The sequence below is a fragment of the Ostrea edulis genome, chromosome 9 (genome assembly GCF_947568905.1).
Source record: "Ostrea edulis chromosome 9, xbOstEdul1.1, whole genome shotgun sequence".
Lineage (NCBI taxonomy): Eukaryota > Metazoa > Mollusca > Bivalvia > Ostreida > Ostreidae > Ostrea > Ostrea edulis.
The window spans coordinates 24624986-24640265 of record NC_079172.1 but is presented as its reverse complement, the minus strand read 5'-3'; the positions used below and the strand labels follow the sequence as shown (position 1 = coordinate 24640265).

Sequence of the window (15280 nt, the reverse complement as noted above, 5' to 3'; positions counted from 1 at the left end):
CTGAGGATTCAGAAATACTAGCCACCCCTGGGGTAGTTTACAATATTATAGTCATCAAAATTGCATGATATTTAAACTTCCTACCCCTCTTGGGACCATTATAAATGCCCTATCCCTAATCTTGATACTACTCGGCTTTCATACAAATGAGCAGTGCCCGTGTAAATCTTTTTTGTGACGATTAGATCACTTTGTCTCTCATTCTTGTTAGGTAATCATATGCATCAAGGTAGACACTATATGAAGAGTGCCGTTTTAACTGTGTCGTAAGTATCGTGTTTATGCAAGATCTATCGGCACATCATCGTTTATGATTCTGCATTTTGCATATAATGTATGGCGAATTTGCTTGGCTTACCTATATTGCAGACATTTTTCAATAATTTAGATTATAAAACTGCATGTATGCATTGACGTATTTGCCTTTCTCGACCTTGAGGTCTATGTGACACGAATGTGGGACACCTACCGATATCGCTATAACGATCACGAATTTCCCTTGTTAATCTGAATATCAAACTTTTAGTAATTTTCTGTTTGTTTCTTTATTTGTTTTATGACCTTTCAAGAATTATTCATTCATATTGAGACGTAATGAGGTGTAGATCACGTGACACAAAGTTAGTGCTATGCGTGATTGTGGATACTGACCACCACAGGTTCTTTAAACCCCCGAGTTACGGAAGATACTCATTTCGAATCACGCCCCCAGTTCCTTAAACATAGATTTACGTACAGGAGAATAGATACCGGTAACGTTAGCAACATTCTTGAACTTGGAAAACTCCTGACTTATATCCCAACATATCTTAAGCTCAAGTTGACCCTTACATTCTCTAGAAATGCATGCACACTTTTTAATTACAAACATTATAGATGTCAACTATCTTCTACAAACTTCCCCAGGGAGGTTACTCCGTGTACCTGATCAGTATATACACTGTAGGGCTTACGGTGCGTGTAACGTGTGGACACGGGCTGTTTCTTCCTCCTATACACTTTATCCCACCATTAATGTGTCCAGGGTGGTTGTGACAGCTGTAAAGAGGAGATGCTTACTCCTCCTCGACACATGATTCCACCTCTGGTGTGTCCAGGGGTCAGTGTTTGCCCCACTCTTGATTATTCTTTATAGTATTTATGAGGTATATCAAAAGCTGTCTGGGGTGTTTCATACAAATTCTTAGACCGTTTTTACACTGATTTTGACTAAGGATTACTCCTTCTACTTGATCAAAATGCAGGGCTCACAGCGGGTGTGACCGAATAACAGGGGATGCTTACTCCTCCTAGGCACCTTATCCCACATGTGGTATATCCAGGAGTCCGTGTTTGCCCAACTCTTAATTTTTTATTCCTTATAAGATTTATGAAAATGATCACTGTTCGTTAACTTCACCTTTTCATCCCTGTTCGTTATATTCCCTTTTTGCATATCGAGACATCTAACTGTTTACGTACAAAGACAATGTTGTCACAAGCTTTTTCAGTTGAAAACAGCACATATTCCTCATGTAACATATCTAATTCTTCACTTTTGATTTACTGAACACAGAAGAATATATGACATGCATAATTGTTGTATCAAATATATTGGAAATTTTTCTATCTCTATTATATTATTTATGCATTTTGACAAAGTGTCGTCATTCCTTTATATCTTTATCCTACCGTTTAGCATAATTTGCGATAATAAACGTGTGAATTATCGGGGCTCTCTGAATTTCAGACCTTTTAGAATAAGTGACTTTCAATTTTATTGACATCACCAGTAATGCCTGGTCCAGCTGAACTGTAGTTGAGTTGTAGGAAGGGGAATGAGAATAAGCCTGTTTGTAGTGCTGTCACGATCAGCCATGAAGTCCAGTCCTCATTACTGTTGTATCCAATGTAATTCTGCAGAGTCCTTTTTACCACAAAATTTACTATCTAGTTACGTTAACCTTTAGAGAATTCTATCTCTAAAAAGTGTACAAGTTAAAACAGATTGTCATGTTACCTTTCTGTTGAATTCTTTCAAACTTTATTCTAAATATAGAAAATCTTTCCCGCATTCTCAGAGTAACCTGTAGCCAAATCAGGAGTAATCCTTAATCAAAATCAGAATTTAAAGAACTGTCTAACAATTGATATGGAAGACGTCAGACAGTATTTGAAATAATGACAGGTTATAATTGCAAATGAGATCATTAAAACTACCATATTTGGACATTTCACTAACAAAGATGTTAACGGCAAACTAACAACTCAACTTCGTGACAAACGAGATGACGTCAGCTTCTCCATCGTCAACTTGCCATATTGTAACAATATCAGTTATCATCTGCATATGGTGTTATGTCTATCAGCTAAGAACAAGAGCCACGAATACCCAAATATGGCCCTGTAATTTTGAGTAAAATAAAGTATATTCATTCCAAAATTTCATCATGGTATGAAATAGCTTAGACCTTCTTCTTTATAAATCCAGTGTGTTTTTTCCGCGAAAATTCACGCATACAGAAATTATAACATGCAGAACCCATAACAGTTGTGTTATTTTTGTAAAAGTTGATAATATCCAACAATATGCACCAAAAATTTGTATAACCCCCAGGCCTCGATCCAATAAATATTAATGAATTGTAAATTAGTATATTACATATGCGAGAGCAATTTCTGCGTATGATTAATTTCCATACCTAGGCAGGCTATTGACAAATAAGCTGATGTTATGGCGATTTATATAGTCTCGTTTAAAATGACCATTTCGCAAATTGTTTGATCGTTTCAATAATGTAATATGTAAATACAATCTGTCATCAGTCAAATGCTGTCTGACGTATTTCATGATAACTGTTGCCCTTATTTACATAGTTCCATTTACATGATCAAAATGTAAGGTTCACGGCGGGTGTGACCGGTCAACATGGGATGCAGCTGATCCAACCTTTGGTGTTTCCGGTGGTTCGTGTTTGCACCCTATTCTCAATTGTGCATTCTGTATAGGGTTATGAATGTGATCAGTGATCTTCAACTCTTCGTTATCTTCACTTCGTCATTGTTTGCCAGGAGGGGTACTGAGAATTGTGAAAGATATCCCCACGGGTGTTTCCTTTTGTGTCGTTCGATGAGAAATTTAAATTTGAATATTGACCAATTAAAAAAGTTCAATTTTGACTTACACGATATGATTATGTGGAAAACAATTATTCAGATCAAATTATTTTGTAGAATATTTCATTTGACATTTACAGTGGAAAGTACACCAACTATTGATGAAATTAAGAAGTACTTAAAAATCAACACATAATGAGCAAAATAGCGAATTACAATGACGTCTCTAAATCGTACGACTCTGCAAGAGAGGCTGCTGAAGCTCATCTCATAAAAAGTATGATGGAGAACTTTACAGGGAAGACTGTCAAGGTAATATCACATCTGGCGCATACAAATTTGGATATTCTGTATTTCAATCAAGTGTATCATTTCAATCAAGTATATCTCTCTTTCATTACCCGACAGAATATTATTTTATTTTATTTTTATTCTATACAATGTGTCATATATATCGTTCATTATTGACGAAAAAAATCTTAACTAACATTTTTTTTTAAATTAGGAAATGGATATAATCGACATCGGTTGTGGAACAGGGAACTACGCAGACTATTTTCTCCAGTTTGAGCCACGAAGCCTGACCTTGATGGATGCCAGTGAGGGTATGCTTACCAAAGCGAAAGCAAAACTGTCGTGTGGTCCTCCCAAAACCGTTCTGTCATTCAAAGAAGTGGTTCTACCTGATATTCCTTATGAAGATAATTGTTTTGATGCTGCGATGATAAACTTGGTATATATTTAGTTTCAGATACCTTATATTCTGAAAATGATGGACGTTACAAGTTAACACGACTTTTAATGTATTTTGTAGGTTTTGCACCATTTAGAAGAAAAACCCGATGGGAAATCATTTCCGGCTGTCGCCAAAACTTTGAAGGAGGCATATCGTATCCTTAAACCAGGAGGGATTCTGACCATTACTACAATCACACCAGAGCAATTTGATGCAAAGTGGTTTTCGAATCTTGTGCCAGAAAACAGACGGCGATGGCATAAAAGATTGCCAAGTCACGCACAACTGAAAATGTATTTAGAAGAGTCTGGATTATCTCTCAAATCGGCTTTCAAATCATTACAGGCTTCGTATCATACAGAGCACGGGAATATCGAAGGTCCATTAAGTGAGTCATGGAGGAAAGGTGTATCCTTTTGGGGAACCTGTACAGACGAAGAAATTCAAGAGATGATACAAGACGTAACGCAGATGAAGAATGAAGGAACCCTTCAAAAATATTATGAGACTCACAATAAAATTGACATTTTTGGGGCGTTAGAAACTCTAGCAGCTAGGAAGGAAATATAATGAACATTTCCAATTAATAAATACATCATTCTCTCGTTTTTGGTCATTTTTGTCTGATTTGAGAAACACTGTAATCCCTGCAGTTCTTTGGACCGATTTACAGATAAACGTCTGTTACGAAAAAAGGAGGCGTACAACCTTGACCGACAGAGATAGGTCTGTGAAAGGAGATTAGTGGTACAGGTTTTTTGACCTTTTCTGAGTATGTAGGTCTCAGCATTGGTGTTATATAGAAAGAAAATTGTGTCAAAACACCGACTATCATTGCAGTTATCTCTTGGTAAAATCGTTGGTAATCCGACTTTTAATGATAAGAAGTATTCATTATATTCAACCAGTCAAACTTTGCCTTCAATAAATCGAGCTCTTCGAATGTCCGGGTCCGAGACGTAGAGGAATTCACGACACGGAATACCTTGTACTTGAAGCTGACATGAATTAATAAATATAGAATAATTTTATATGTCCGCCATATTTCTTTGCTAATCCGCCATATTAGTTCGGTATTCTATTTTTATATTTATCAGGGTTCGCATGGTATATAAGGGGACGAGTTTTGCTACGCTTCACTTCACATCAGTGTCTTCGATTTACCTGTGCGGGTAGCTTCGACAGGTAACACGTACATCTCCGATACTAATTTATAGGACATCAAGAAGAAATGAAATCACGTTTTGAAACACCATGCAGTGCTCAAAATTACAATAAACATATCGTACAGTAGTAAATCATTCTAAAAGCTTTGGATAAATAATTATAGAATGCCTTTTCTTTACGTGAATGTGCGTACATTTGCAATAAATATGTCAAAACTATACAAAAAACGTAGAGAAATATTTCATCTATTATCTAGATCTATTGATGAAATGGAATAAGCAAAGGGTATAAAATCTATACCATTCACACTTACTTCAAGCAAAATGCAAATACATAAATGCTACTGTACGTATAAAGAAGACATGGTCATGTATGCTCGTCATGAAAAAGCATCGAATGCGGATGACTATTTACCTGGGTCTACTCTTAATATCTGTAAAGGACCGCAGATGTACGTGTACACTTGTCGAAAATACTCATAGTAATAGTAAAACTCCCTTTATTAGCATAATCCATGAAACAAAACGATACACTCCATTCCAACAGTAAACAACATGTAGCCGTGTGAAAATTTTGTAAATAACTTTTAAGTTTTATGATTAAAAAGAATTGAATTTGCAATTGATAAGATTGTATAATAAAGTTCTACTAGAAACTTATGCCAAAACAATGGCAAGCAGCTTTGATTTTATTTAATTTCCAATTTGATGTAATTAGTATTTTCCCGCCAAAAGTTTGGTGAGCATTTGGCGCCTCTTATAGTCATGTGACTTTAGACCAGGGTTGGATTTTTTCATATTGTCCAGTGGGTTTGAAGTGTACAGACGTTTGAGTTTTAGTTATAGTTGGAGTTATTTCGCCATCGTGTTGCACCAAAGAAGCTTTGAAATATAGTTTACAGCTTTACATTTGATAAATATCAAGCCTAAAGTCCATAACTTTGGGCATTTCAATTTATTCTATTTGAATGAAATATAAACACGAACTTTTAACAAGGATTTACGCTGTTGTTGTATTTCTATCAACGCATCGTGAGTTACATATGGAGCCCCCAGCTTGGTTTGAATAGCCCCGCTTCGTGTGAACACCCACAGTGAGTTATTTCCACAGGGAAAAAAAATTGGTCTCCACAGAATTCAATTTATTCTTAGCCTATTGACGAGTGAAATCTACTCATCAGATTGGACCGGTTCGCTGGATTTCGTTCCGCAAGGAAGGCGCGCACCTGTAGAGGCGGATCCAAGTAACGTCAAAGCGGATTCAAAATCGCCAAGGACTTGTGAATTCGGAGGGCGGATCCAATACTTTGATCAACCAATGGAATTCCAGAATTCGGATTTGCGCACCAACATCTGACGGACTTAGTGACAGAGAGATTCCGAATTATTTTACGTACTACTTGTCTCTGCGTGTCACACCGGAAATATTGCAGTTTCGATGTAAACATTGTTTGACAGTGACACAACTTGTGTTTTCTTGGATCGTTTGGACTTTTATTTATTTCAAAAACAAAACAAACAACAACAATTCTTTGGATTATATTACTGTGTTTATTTGTGCTATTGTTCATGGCCCTGTGATTTTTTTTTTTGTGTGTGTGTTTTTTTGTTTGTTTTTTTAAATTGTGTTTGTGATCCATTCGACAATAGACACAGTCAAGGCTAAAGTCAGCAGATCGGTAAGCAAACAAATCTAAATAAAATTTCAAAATTTCTTTCTATGAATAAATGATTAAGTTAGGGCATAGCATGGCACTACTAACATTGCATGCAAGTTTTGTTGATAATTAAGTTAATAGCTACCAAGAAAACAAGTTGAGCGCAATTATTTGACATTGTTTCTTGGTGATTATACAGTCAGAGATTGGTGGTATTAAGATTAGATAGTTGGGAGTTTATCATTAGATCTGAGTCTGTCAGTTTGTTATTGATACATATTTCAGTTTGCATTCAGTGTCAGATTGGTATAAGCAAGTAGATATTGACAGTGACTTGGCTAAGGTATTCTGGTTGATAGTTTGTCTGTCGTCTACCGGAAGTGCGTATTTTCAACCGGAAGTGTCCAGTTGATAAAACCAAAGGTATTAATTACTAGTTTTACAAAACAACTACCATAATATTTCATTGTCAAACTTCAATATTATCATTGGTGTGTAGTTTGCATGAGATATAGCTAGACATTATCATACTTGGTGTATGTACCGTGTGTTTATACTTGCGCGTTTCGGTTGATGGTTGTTAATTCAGTGCACTAAATCGTGTTCATTTCATATTACGGTTTATTTGCGCTGTCGTTTTCGAGAACTCGGTTGGTTTAAATTATGGCATCTGAGGATGAAAAGAAGCTTTTAAGTGCTTTTAAGGAATTAGGTCTAAAGCCAAAAACAGATACACCTGAGGATCTTAAAAAATGGCTTGAAGATTTTTCAGCAAAAGCAAAATCAGAGGAAAAAGTTGAATCTAAACCGATAACTATAATGCAATCAGGTCATCCTAGTCAACCTCGACTATCCATTTTCTATGGGGAAAGTGCCACTAAAGGTGAAGCAGATTATGACCAGTGGTGCTACGAAGTAAAAAGTTTATTGCATGATGAGATCTATAAAGAGGAAGTTATTATGCAAGCAATTAGAAGGTCAGTCAGAGGTGAAGCTAGCAGAATCTTGATGAGATTGGGACCTGGTGTTAGAATTAAGGCTGTTCTAGAGAAATTTGAGAGTGTATATGGTACAGTTGATACAAAAGAAGAATTACTTGCAAAATTTTACAGCGCTAAGCAAGAACAGACTGAAGATGTTACTTCATGGTCATGTAGACTGGAAGACATTTTAAGGAAACTTGTTGAACAAGGGTTGATAGGGAGTTACGGATCGGATGAGATGTTGAAGTCCAAATTTTGGTCTGGTCTTCGACAAGAGTTGAAAGATATATCTGGTTTCAAATATGAAATGATTGCAGATTTTGACAAGTTGAGAGTAGAACTTAGAAAAATTGAGAGAGAACATAAAGTCCCAGTAGCAGAAAAAGGGTCTAGGAAAGCATTAAATGCTCAACAGAATGTGACTGACAGTGCAAGTACTAGCAAAGAGTCAGAAATATCCGAGCTCAAGTATTTAGTACAGGATATGTCGATGACAATGAAAGCTATGGGTAAGGAGATTTCAGAGCTTAAACAACAAACATATCACCACCAACCAAATAGAAACAAGTCTTCAGGAAGAGGTCGATCTAGGAATAAGCAGAATTACAATTCAGATTTCTCAAAAGATTCTAATCAGGACAGAGGGCATAATTCTGAGCAGAATTTAGGACCTCAATGTTATAGATGTAAGCAATATGGGCATTTTAAATGGCAATGCACAGTCAGACTAGATCATTCAAAGAATTTAAACTACGGACCACCTTGTACGAGGGGCGGGTACTAGGTGCAAAGAGAGCACGCCCTTTTGAGGAGATTGTAGGTAGTAGCAATGAAGCAGTGGTCAAAGTAGATGGAATAGAAGTTAATTCTTTGGTTGATACTGGTAGTGCTGTTAGTACAATCAGCGAAAAGTGTTATAGAGAAAATCTGAGTCATAGAGAACTGCAGTCTCTCAATGACATTTTGCAAATAGAATGTGCAAATGGCGATACTCTCCCTTATTTAGGATTTATAGAGGTTGAGTTGGAATCAGAGGGTATCCCTATATCTGATTCTCATACATGTATTTTTTTGGTTGTACCAACAACGGCATACAGTGAAAAGACACCTTTGTTGATTGGCACTAACATTTTACGTCATTTAATGGAGGGTTGTAGAGATCAATTTGGAGACAGGTTTTTACAGAATGCTGCTTTGTTTACATCATGGTACTTGGCAGTTAGGTCTATGATGATGCAGGAAAGGGAACTGAAAAGGACAAACAATAGATTAGCCTTGGTTCATTCAGCTGAGAATTCTAAAATCATTATCAAGCCAAATAGTAGCATCTGTATAAGAGGATACATTGATGCCAATAGCAGGATTCAGCACCCTGATACGTATGCTATTTTGGAACATACAAAAAAGTCAATTTTGCCAAAGGATTTGGATATAGTTCCAACAGTCATGACTTTTTCAGCCCAGACAAGACAAGTTGATGTTCATGTATCTAATATAACTACACGGATGGTATCAGTTCAGCCAAAGTCGGTGCTGTGTGAAGTACAACTAGTGCAGTTGAGTCAGCTCCTGCCTGATGAAGCACACCAAGATAACCAACCAGAACAGATTAGGAATCTTACTTTGGATAATACTGATTTATCTGATAAGCAGATAGAGGATATATGGAGATTACTCAGGCATTATAAGGGTATATTTTCTAAGGGAGATACTGACATCGGTCATTATACAGATGTTAAACACAGGATCAACTTACTGGATGAAACGCCTTTTAAACAAAGGTACAGACGTATACCACCAGCTATGATAGATGAAGTTAGAAAACATATTGAGCATTTAATATCTGCAGGAATAATTAGGAAGTCAAGTTCACCCTTTGCATCGAATGTTGTTCTTGTAAGGAAAAAAGATGGCAATATTAGGATGTGCGTAGATTATAGGATGCTCAACAAGAAAACCATCAGAGATTCATATGCCCTTCCCCGGATAGAAGACATTCTTGACACATTATCAGGATCAAAGTATTTTTCAGTTCTGGACATGAAATCCGGATATCATCAAATCGAAATCGAAGAAAATCATAAACACAGAACAGCATTTACTGTTGGACCTATTGGGTTTTTTGAATTCAATCGTTTACCATTTGGCCTTTCAAACAGTCCAGCAACTTATCAGCGTTTAATGGAAGAATGCTTAGGAGATTTGAATATGAAAATATGCGTCATATATTTGGACGATTTGATAATTTTTTCGGATTCATATGAGCAACATTTAGAAAGATTAGAAATCATATTTAGGAGATTAAAGGAGTGCAATCTCAAATTGAATCCAAAGAAATGCAATTTATTCCATAAAGAGGTAAAGTATGTCGGATTCATCGTATCAGAACAAGGCATATCTACAGATCCAGAAAAGGTTAAGAAGGTTTTAGAATGGCCAACTCCTATTCATCCTGATGAAGTAAGACAATTTGTTGGATTTGCAGGATTTTATAGACGTTTCATCAAGGATTTCAGCAAAATTGTAAGACCTTTACAGGAAATTATGCCCCCACAGAATCAGAGAAAGAAAAGGGTTAGATCAGAAGTGAAAGGATGGACTTGGGATCATCAGCATGAAGCAGCATTTAATGAGCTGAAACATCATATGACAAATGCACCTATTTTGGCTTATGCAGACTATGGCAAGCCATTCGAGCTTCATATAGATGCAAGTTCAGAGGGGTTAGGAGCAGTTTTGTGCCAGGAACAGGATGGACAATTTAGAGTTATTAGTTATGCTAGCAGAACATTAGGAAAATCTGAGGAAAATTATCATGCCATGAAGTTGGAATTTCTATGTTTGAAGTGGGCAGTTACAGAGAAATTTTATGATTATCTCTATGGGCATAAATTCACCGTCAAGACAGATAACAATCCTTTAACATACGTTTTGTCATCAGCAAAGTTAGATGCCACAGGTCAAAGATGGGTTTCTGCATTATCAGCTTTTGATTTCGATATTATTTATAAGCCAGGAAAACAGAACACAGACGCTGATGCTTTATCTAGGTATCCTAATTCCAATAAGAACATCAGTTCGGAGACAGTCAAAACAGTATACAACTCTGTGCAAGTACAACAACACATCATTAATATGGTAGAAACAGTAGAACCTTTTGATATAATTGAAGCAACAGAGTTTCCAGGACAACCATTGGCTCAGCTAGAATTGAGAGAACTTCGGAGAATTCAACGAGATGATCCATTTATTAGATTTTGGATAAATGCAGTGAAGGCAAAAGCTCTTCCAGTGAAACACAAAATTCCAAAAGGCAAAGATCATATGAACATGTGTAGGAACTTCAACAATTTGAAATTAAAAAGAGGGGTATTATACAGAGAAATTAAGAGTCAAGACAACATCATCAGTCAACTTGTATTGCCAAATCAACTTACACCTATAGCTTTAACAGGACTACACAATAATATGGGTCACCCAGGGAAGGATAGAACATTTTCTTTATTAAGGGATAGATTTTTTTGGACAGGCATGAACTCGGATGTAGAAAATTGGATTAAGAAATGCGAGAGATGTTTGAGAAGAAAATCCTCATGTCAGAAGGCACCAATGGTGAATATCACATCGTCTTATCCACTAGAATTAGTTTGTTTAGACTATCTAACATTAGAGCCTTGCAAAGGAGGAATCGCCAACATTTTAGTTCTTACAGACCATTACACAAGATATACTCAGGCAATTCCGACAAAGAATCAGACTGCGAAAACAACAGCAGAAGCACTTTACAATAATTTCATTGTACATTATGGTATTCCAGCTAGATTACACAGTGACCAAGGTGCACAGTTTGAGAGCAATTTAATCAAAGAATTATGCCAGATAACAAAAATGGAAAAATCAAGAACAACACCATACCATCCGATGTGTAATGGCATGACAGAAAGATTTAATAGGACCCTCATCAATATGCTAGGAACTTTAGAGAATAAGGAAAAGCAAGACTGGAAAAAATATATCTCTTCATTGGTTCATGCTTACAATTGTACAAAACATGAAAGTACTGGTTATTCTCCATTTGAACTAATGTTTGGCAGAAAACCTAGATTATCGATAGATTTAACATTTGGATTACCTGAGGAGCACAACACAAAGGAATCGTACAGCGAATTTATTACGGAATTAAGGGACAGAATAAAAGAAACCTTTGAATTAGTAAAGAATACAGCAGAATCTTCCAGGCATAAACAGAAAATGAATTTTGACAAGAAAGCTAAAGCAAAGAAATTGAATATAGGGGATCAAGTCTTATTGAAAATATTGGCATATGATGGAAAACACAAAATTGCAGACAAATTTGAAGAAACAATTTACACTATCAAATCTCAACCGAATACAGATATTCCTGTGTATGTAATTACAGATGAGGATGGACATGAGAAAACTATTCATAGGAATCTTATTATTCCTATTGGCACGACATTTAGGCCTAAACCAGCAGAGAGAAAAGGCCTTGGAGAAAGAAATCCGCGGATAGAGGAGAAACAGGACGAACAAAGAAAGGAATCAGATAGTGAAGATGAAGAACAATTTGTCACAATACAAATTGAAAGAGGACACACTGATAAAGAGAAGGATACGACTATGGCACCACAGCCATTGGAAATCCATGAAGCGCATGATCATGCTGAAGTTCAAGCTGAGGAGGAGCTAGTAGAAGATGACTCTGTAGAGGAGGTTAGACGTTCGTCAAGAACAAGGAAGAAACCAAAGTGGCATGACGCTTATGTTATGTCTCAAACACAGGAGGTTGAGAACAGACAAGAGAGAGCACAGTTGTTAGCAAATTTGTTTTGCTCCAATATTTTAAAATCTACATCTCCTTCATTGATTGAAAACATTGTACATAGTATCATTAAATGATGGGACATCATTTCATGGAGAGGGGGAGAATGTAGCCGTGTGAAAATTTTGTAAATAACTTTTAAGTTTTATGATTAAAAAGAATTGAATTTGCAATTGATAAGATTGTATAATAAAGTTCTACTAGAAACTTATGCCAAAACAATGGCAAGCAGCTTTGATTTTATTTAATTTCCAATTTGATGTAATTAGTATTTTCCCGCCAAAAGTTTGGTGAGCATTTGGCGCCTCTTATAGTCATGTGACTTTAGACCAGGGTTGGATTTTTTCATATTGTCCAGTGGGTTTGAAGTGTACAGACGTTTGAGTTTTAGTTATAGTTGGAGTTATTTCGTCATCGTGTTGCACCAAAGAAGCTTTGAAATATAGTTTACAGCTTTACATTTGATAAATATCAAGCCTAAAGTCCATAACTTTGGGCATTTCAATTTATTCTATTTGAATGAAATATAAACACGAACTTTTAACAAGGATTTACGCTGTTGTTGTATTTCTATCAACGCATCGTGAGTTACACATTGTCCATTGTACAGACTGCGACACACTTAGCCCGTGCCAATTAGCTATCTTCAATCAGGGGAAGTATCAGAGTAGAATATTTACCCTGTATTGTACATGAATCCTTATACCGTATGATTTACTGGTCAGAGTATTGCAGATTTATAAATCAGGAAATCATTTAGGTACATAAATTGCTTGTGCATTGATAATTTGCGTATACAACACTGTACGAGTGTATGGGATGAGAGAGAGAGAGAGAGAGAGAGAGAGAGAGAGAGAGATTCAAACGCAGAGTCCATTTAAACTATCTCTCAAGAAAGGTCCCTGGACACACAAGGGTTGGGATCAGGTGCCTAGGAGGAGTAAGTATCCCCTGTCGACCGGTCAAACCTGCCGTGAGCCCTATATCCTGATCAGGTAAACGGAGTTATCCGCAGTCAAAATTAGTGTGCCTAGAACGGCCTAACAATCGGTTTGAAACACGTCAGACAGCATTTGACCCAATGATAGGTTGTATTGACGAATTAGATCGTTATAGCGACCATAGAATTTGCGAAATGCTGACTTCAATCGAGACTGTTGAAAACCCTGTACCATCAACGTGGCGTCGATGGCCTAGTGGTTAGGCCGTCAGACTCTCGACCGAAAGGTCGTGGGTTCGAGTCCTGGCCGTGGCAGGGCTGACGTTGTGTCCTTGGGAAAGGCACTTTACATGAATTTCCTCACTCCATCCAAGTGCAAAAAGGGGTACCTGGCTATAGACAGTGAAAGATATTATTAGAATGTTAGTGCTCTAGCGCTTGTAATGGCAGCTTGCACTGTATGCTTCCTATGTGGCTGAGAAAGTTCTAGATTGAAATAAGGTCTGCCGGGGTAATAATGTACATTGATTATTGTAAAGCGCTTTGAGCAGCATACGCTGGATAAGGCGCTATATAAAACCAATTATTATTATTATTATCAACTTGTTTGTCAGTAGCTTGCCTGTGTGTTTATGTTTCGGTCTTACTGATTCGATTCATGTTCAACATATGATCAAGTTTTAAAGCAAGATAGGTTCCTGACAAAAATTTATTTTAAAGAGGGTTCAAAAGTCTCATTTCACAAATTGTATGTTCATTATGATGATTTTTAAATTTACAATTACGATCTGTTCTTACGTCAAATGCTGTCTGACGTGTTTCATAGAAATTGTTTGGCCGTTCTTTAAATGCTGATTTTGACTACGAATTACTCCGTTTACCTGATAAAGATACAGAGCTCATAGCGGGCGTGACGGTGATGAGGGGAAACTAACTCCTCCTAAGCACTTGATCCCAACTTTGGGGATCTGTCTTTGCCCTATTCTTAGTTTTATTATTCTATTTAGATTGATGGGATTGATCACTGTTCTTATCTACACTTCTGCATTGTGTGAAAGGACAAATGGTGGTTGTGAAACACATTTCTAAAGTCTTTAATTTCGACTTGAATGATGTGATGATGTGAAACAAAACGTATACAGATTGAAGTTTGTATTTAAAAAAAAAAGGATTTCTTTTGCACATACAATGTAAAGTATATTTCCCAACTGCTACTATTGATAAACATTAAATGTAAATAAATCATGTCATAATCAACAAGATAAATAATTATAACAAAATCCTTCGACACAAGAGAGGCGATTGAAGTTCATATTATACAAAGTATGATGGAGAACTTTGCAGGGGAAAATATCAAGGAGACAACGCATCGGGTGCAGACAAATTTAAATATTTCAATCAAACACACATTTCTTTCATCACCTGGAACAGTAATTTTTCAAATGAGTCAGCGAACGTCATGTATTTATTTTGTTTCTGGAGTAGAAATTTGTGAATCAATGGTTTTTATTATTTTTTGAAATTAGAAATTGGATATAATCGACAGCGGTTGTGGAAGAGGAAATTATTTCGTCCAGTTTGAACCAAGAAGTCTGTCCTTCAAAGACTCTAGTAAGGGCATACTCACCAAGGCGAAAGAAAAATAGTGTGTACCCTTCCCAAAACCAGGCTGTCATTGCAACAAGTAGTTTAGCCCGTTATACATGTATAAGCTCGAAATAAAGGACACCACAGAGTCGTCCACTTCTGCTTCATACTTAGATATTTTATTGAAAGTAGACATTAACGGCAAACTAACAACTCAACTGTATGACAAACGGGATGATTTCAGCTTCTCCATCGTCAACTTCCCACATTT

The 15280-nt window shown here is 36.5% G+C and overlaps 1 protein-coding gene across 1 annotated transcript; it reads left to right on the top strand.

Annotated features, from left to right (window-relative positions):
- Nucleotides 1–180: 180 nt before the first annotated feature.
- Nucleotides 181–4437, top strand: LOC125658675 (demethylmenaquinone methyltransferase-like). Its single transcript, XM_048890010.2, has 4 exons — nt 181–266; nt 3237–3408; nt 3602–3829; nt 3911–4437. Exons 2-4 carry the CDS (start codon nt 3292–3294, stop codon nt 4400–4402), a joined length of 837 nt encoding a protein of 278 aa, XP_048745967.2. The 5' UTR covers nt 181–266; nt 3237–3291; the 3' UTR covers nt 4403–4437.
- Nucleotides 4438–15280: the final 10843 nt, after the last annotated feature.

Excerpts from the sequence above, each read along its gene's own strand:
- LOC125658675 (XM_048890010.2), top strand. The coding sequence starts at position 3,292 with ATGAGCAAAATAGCGAATTACAATGACGTCTCTAAATCGTACGACTCT. Across the intron at positions 3,409-3,601 it reads TTACAGGGAAGACTGTCAAG|GAAATGGATATAATCGACAT; the intron begins GTAATATCACAT and ends TTTTTAAATTAG. Across the intron at positions 3,830-3,910 it reads ATGCTGCGATGATAAACTTG|GTTTTGCACCATTTAGAAGA; the intron begins GTATATATTTAG and ends TGTATTTTGTAG.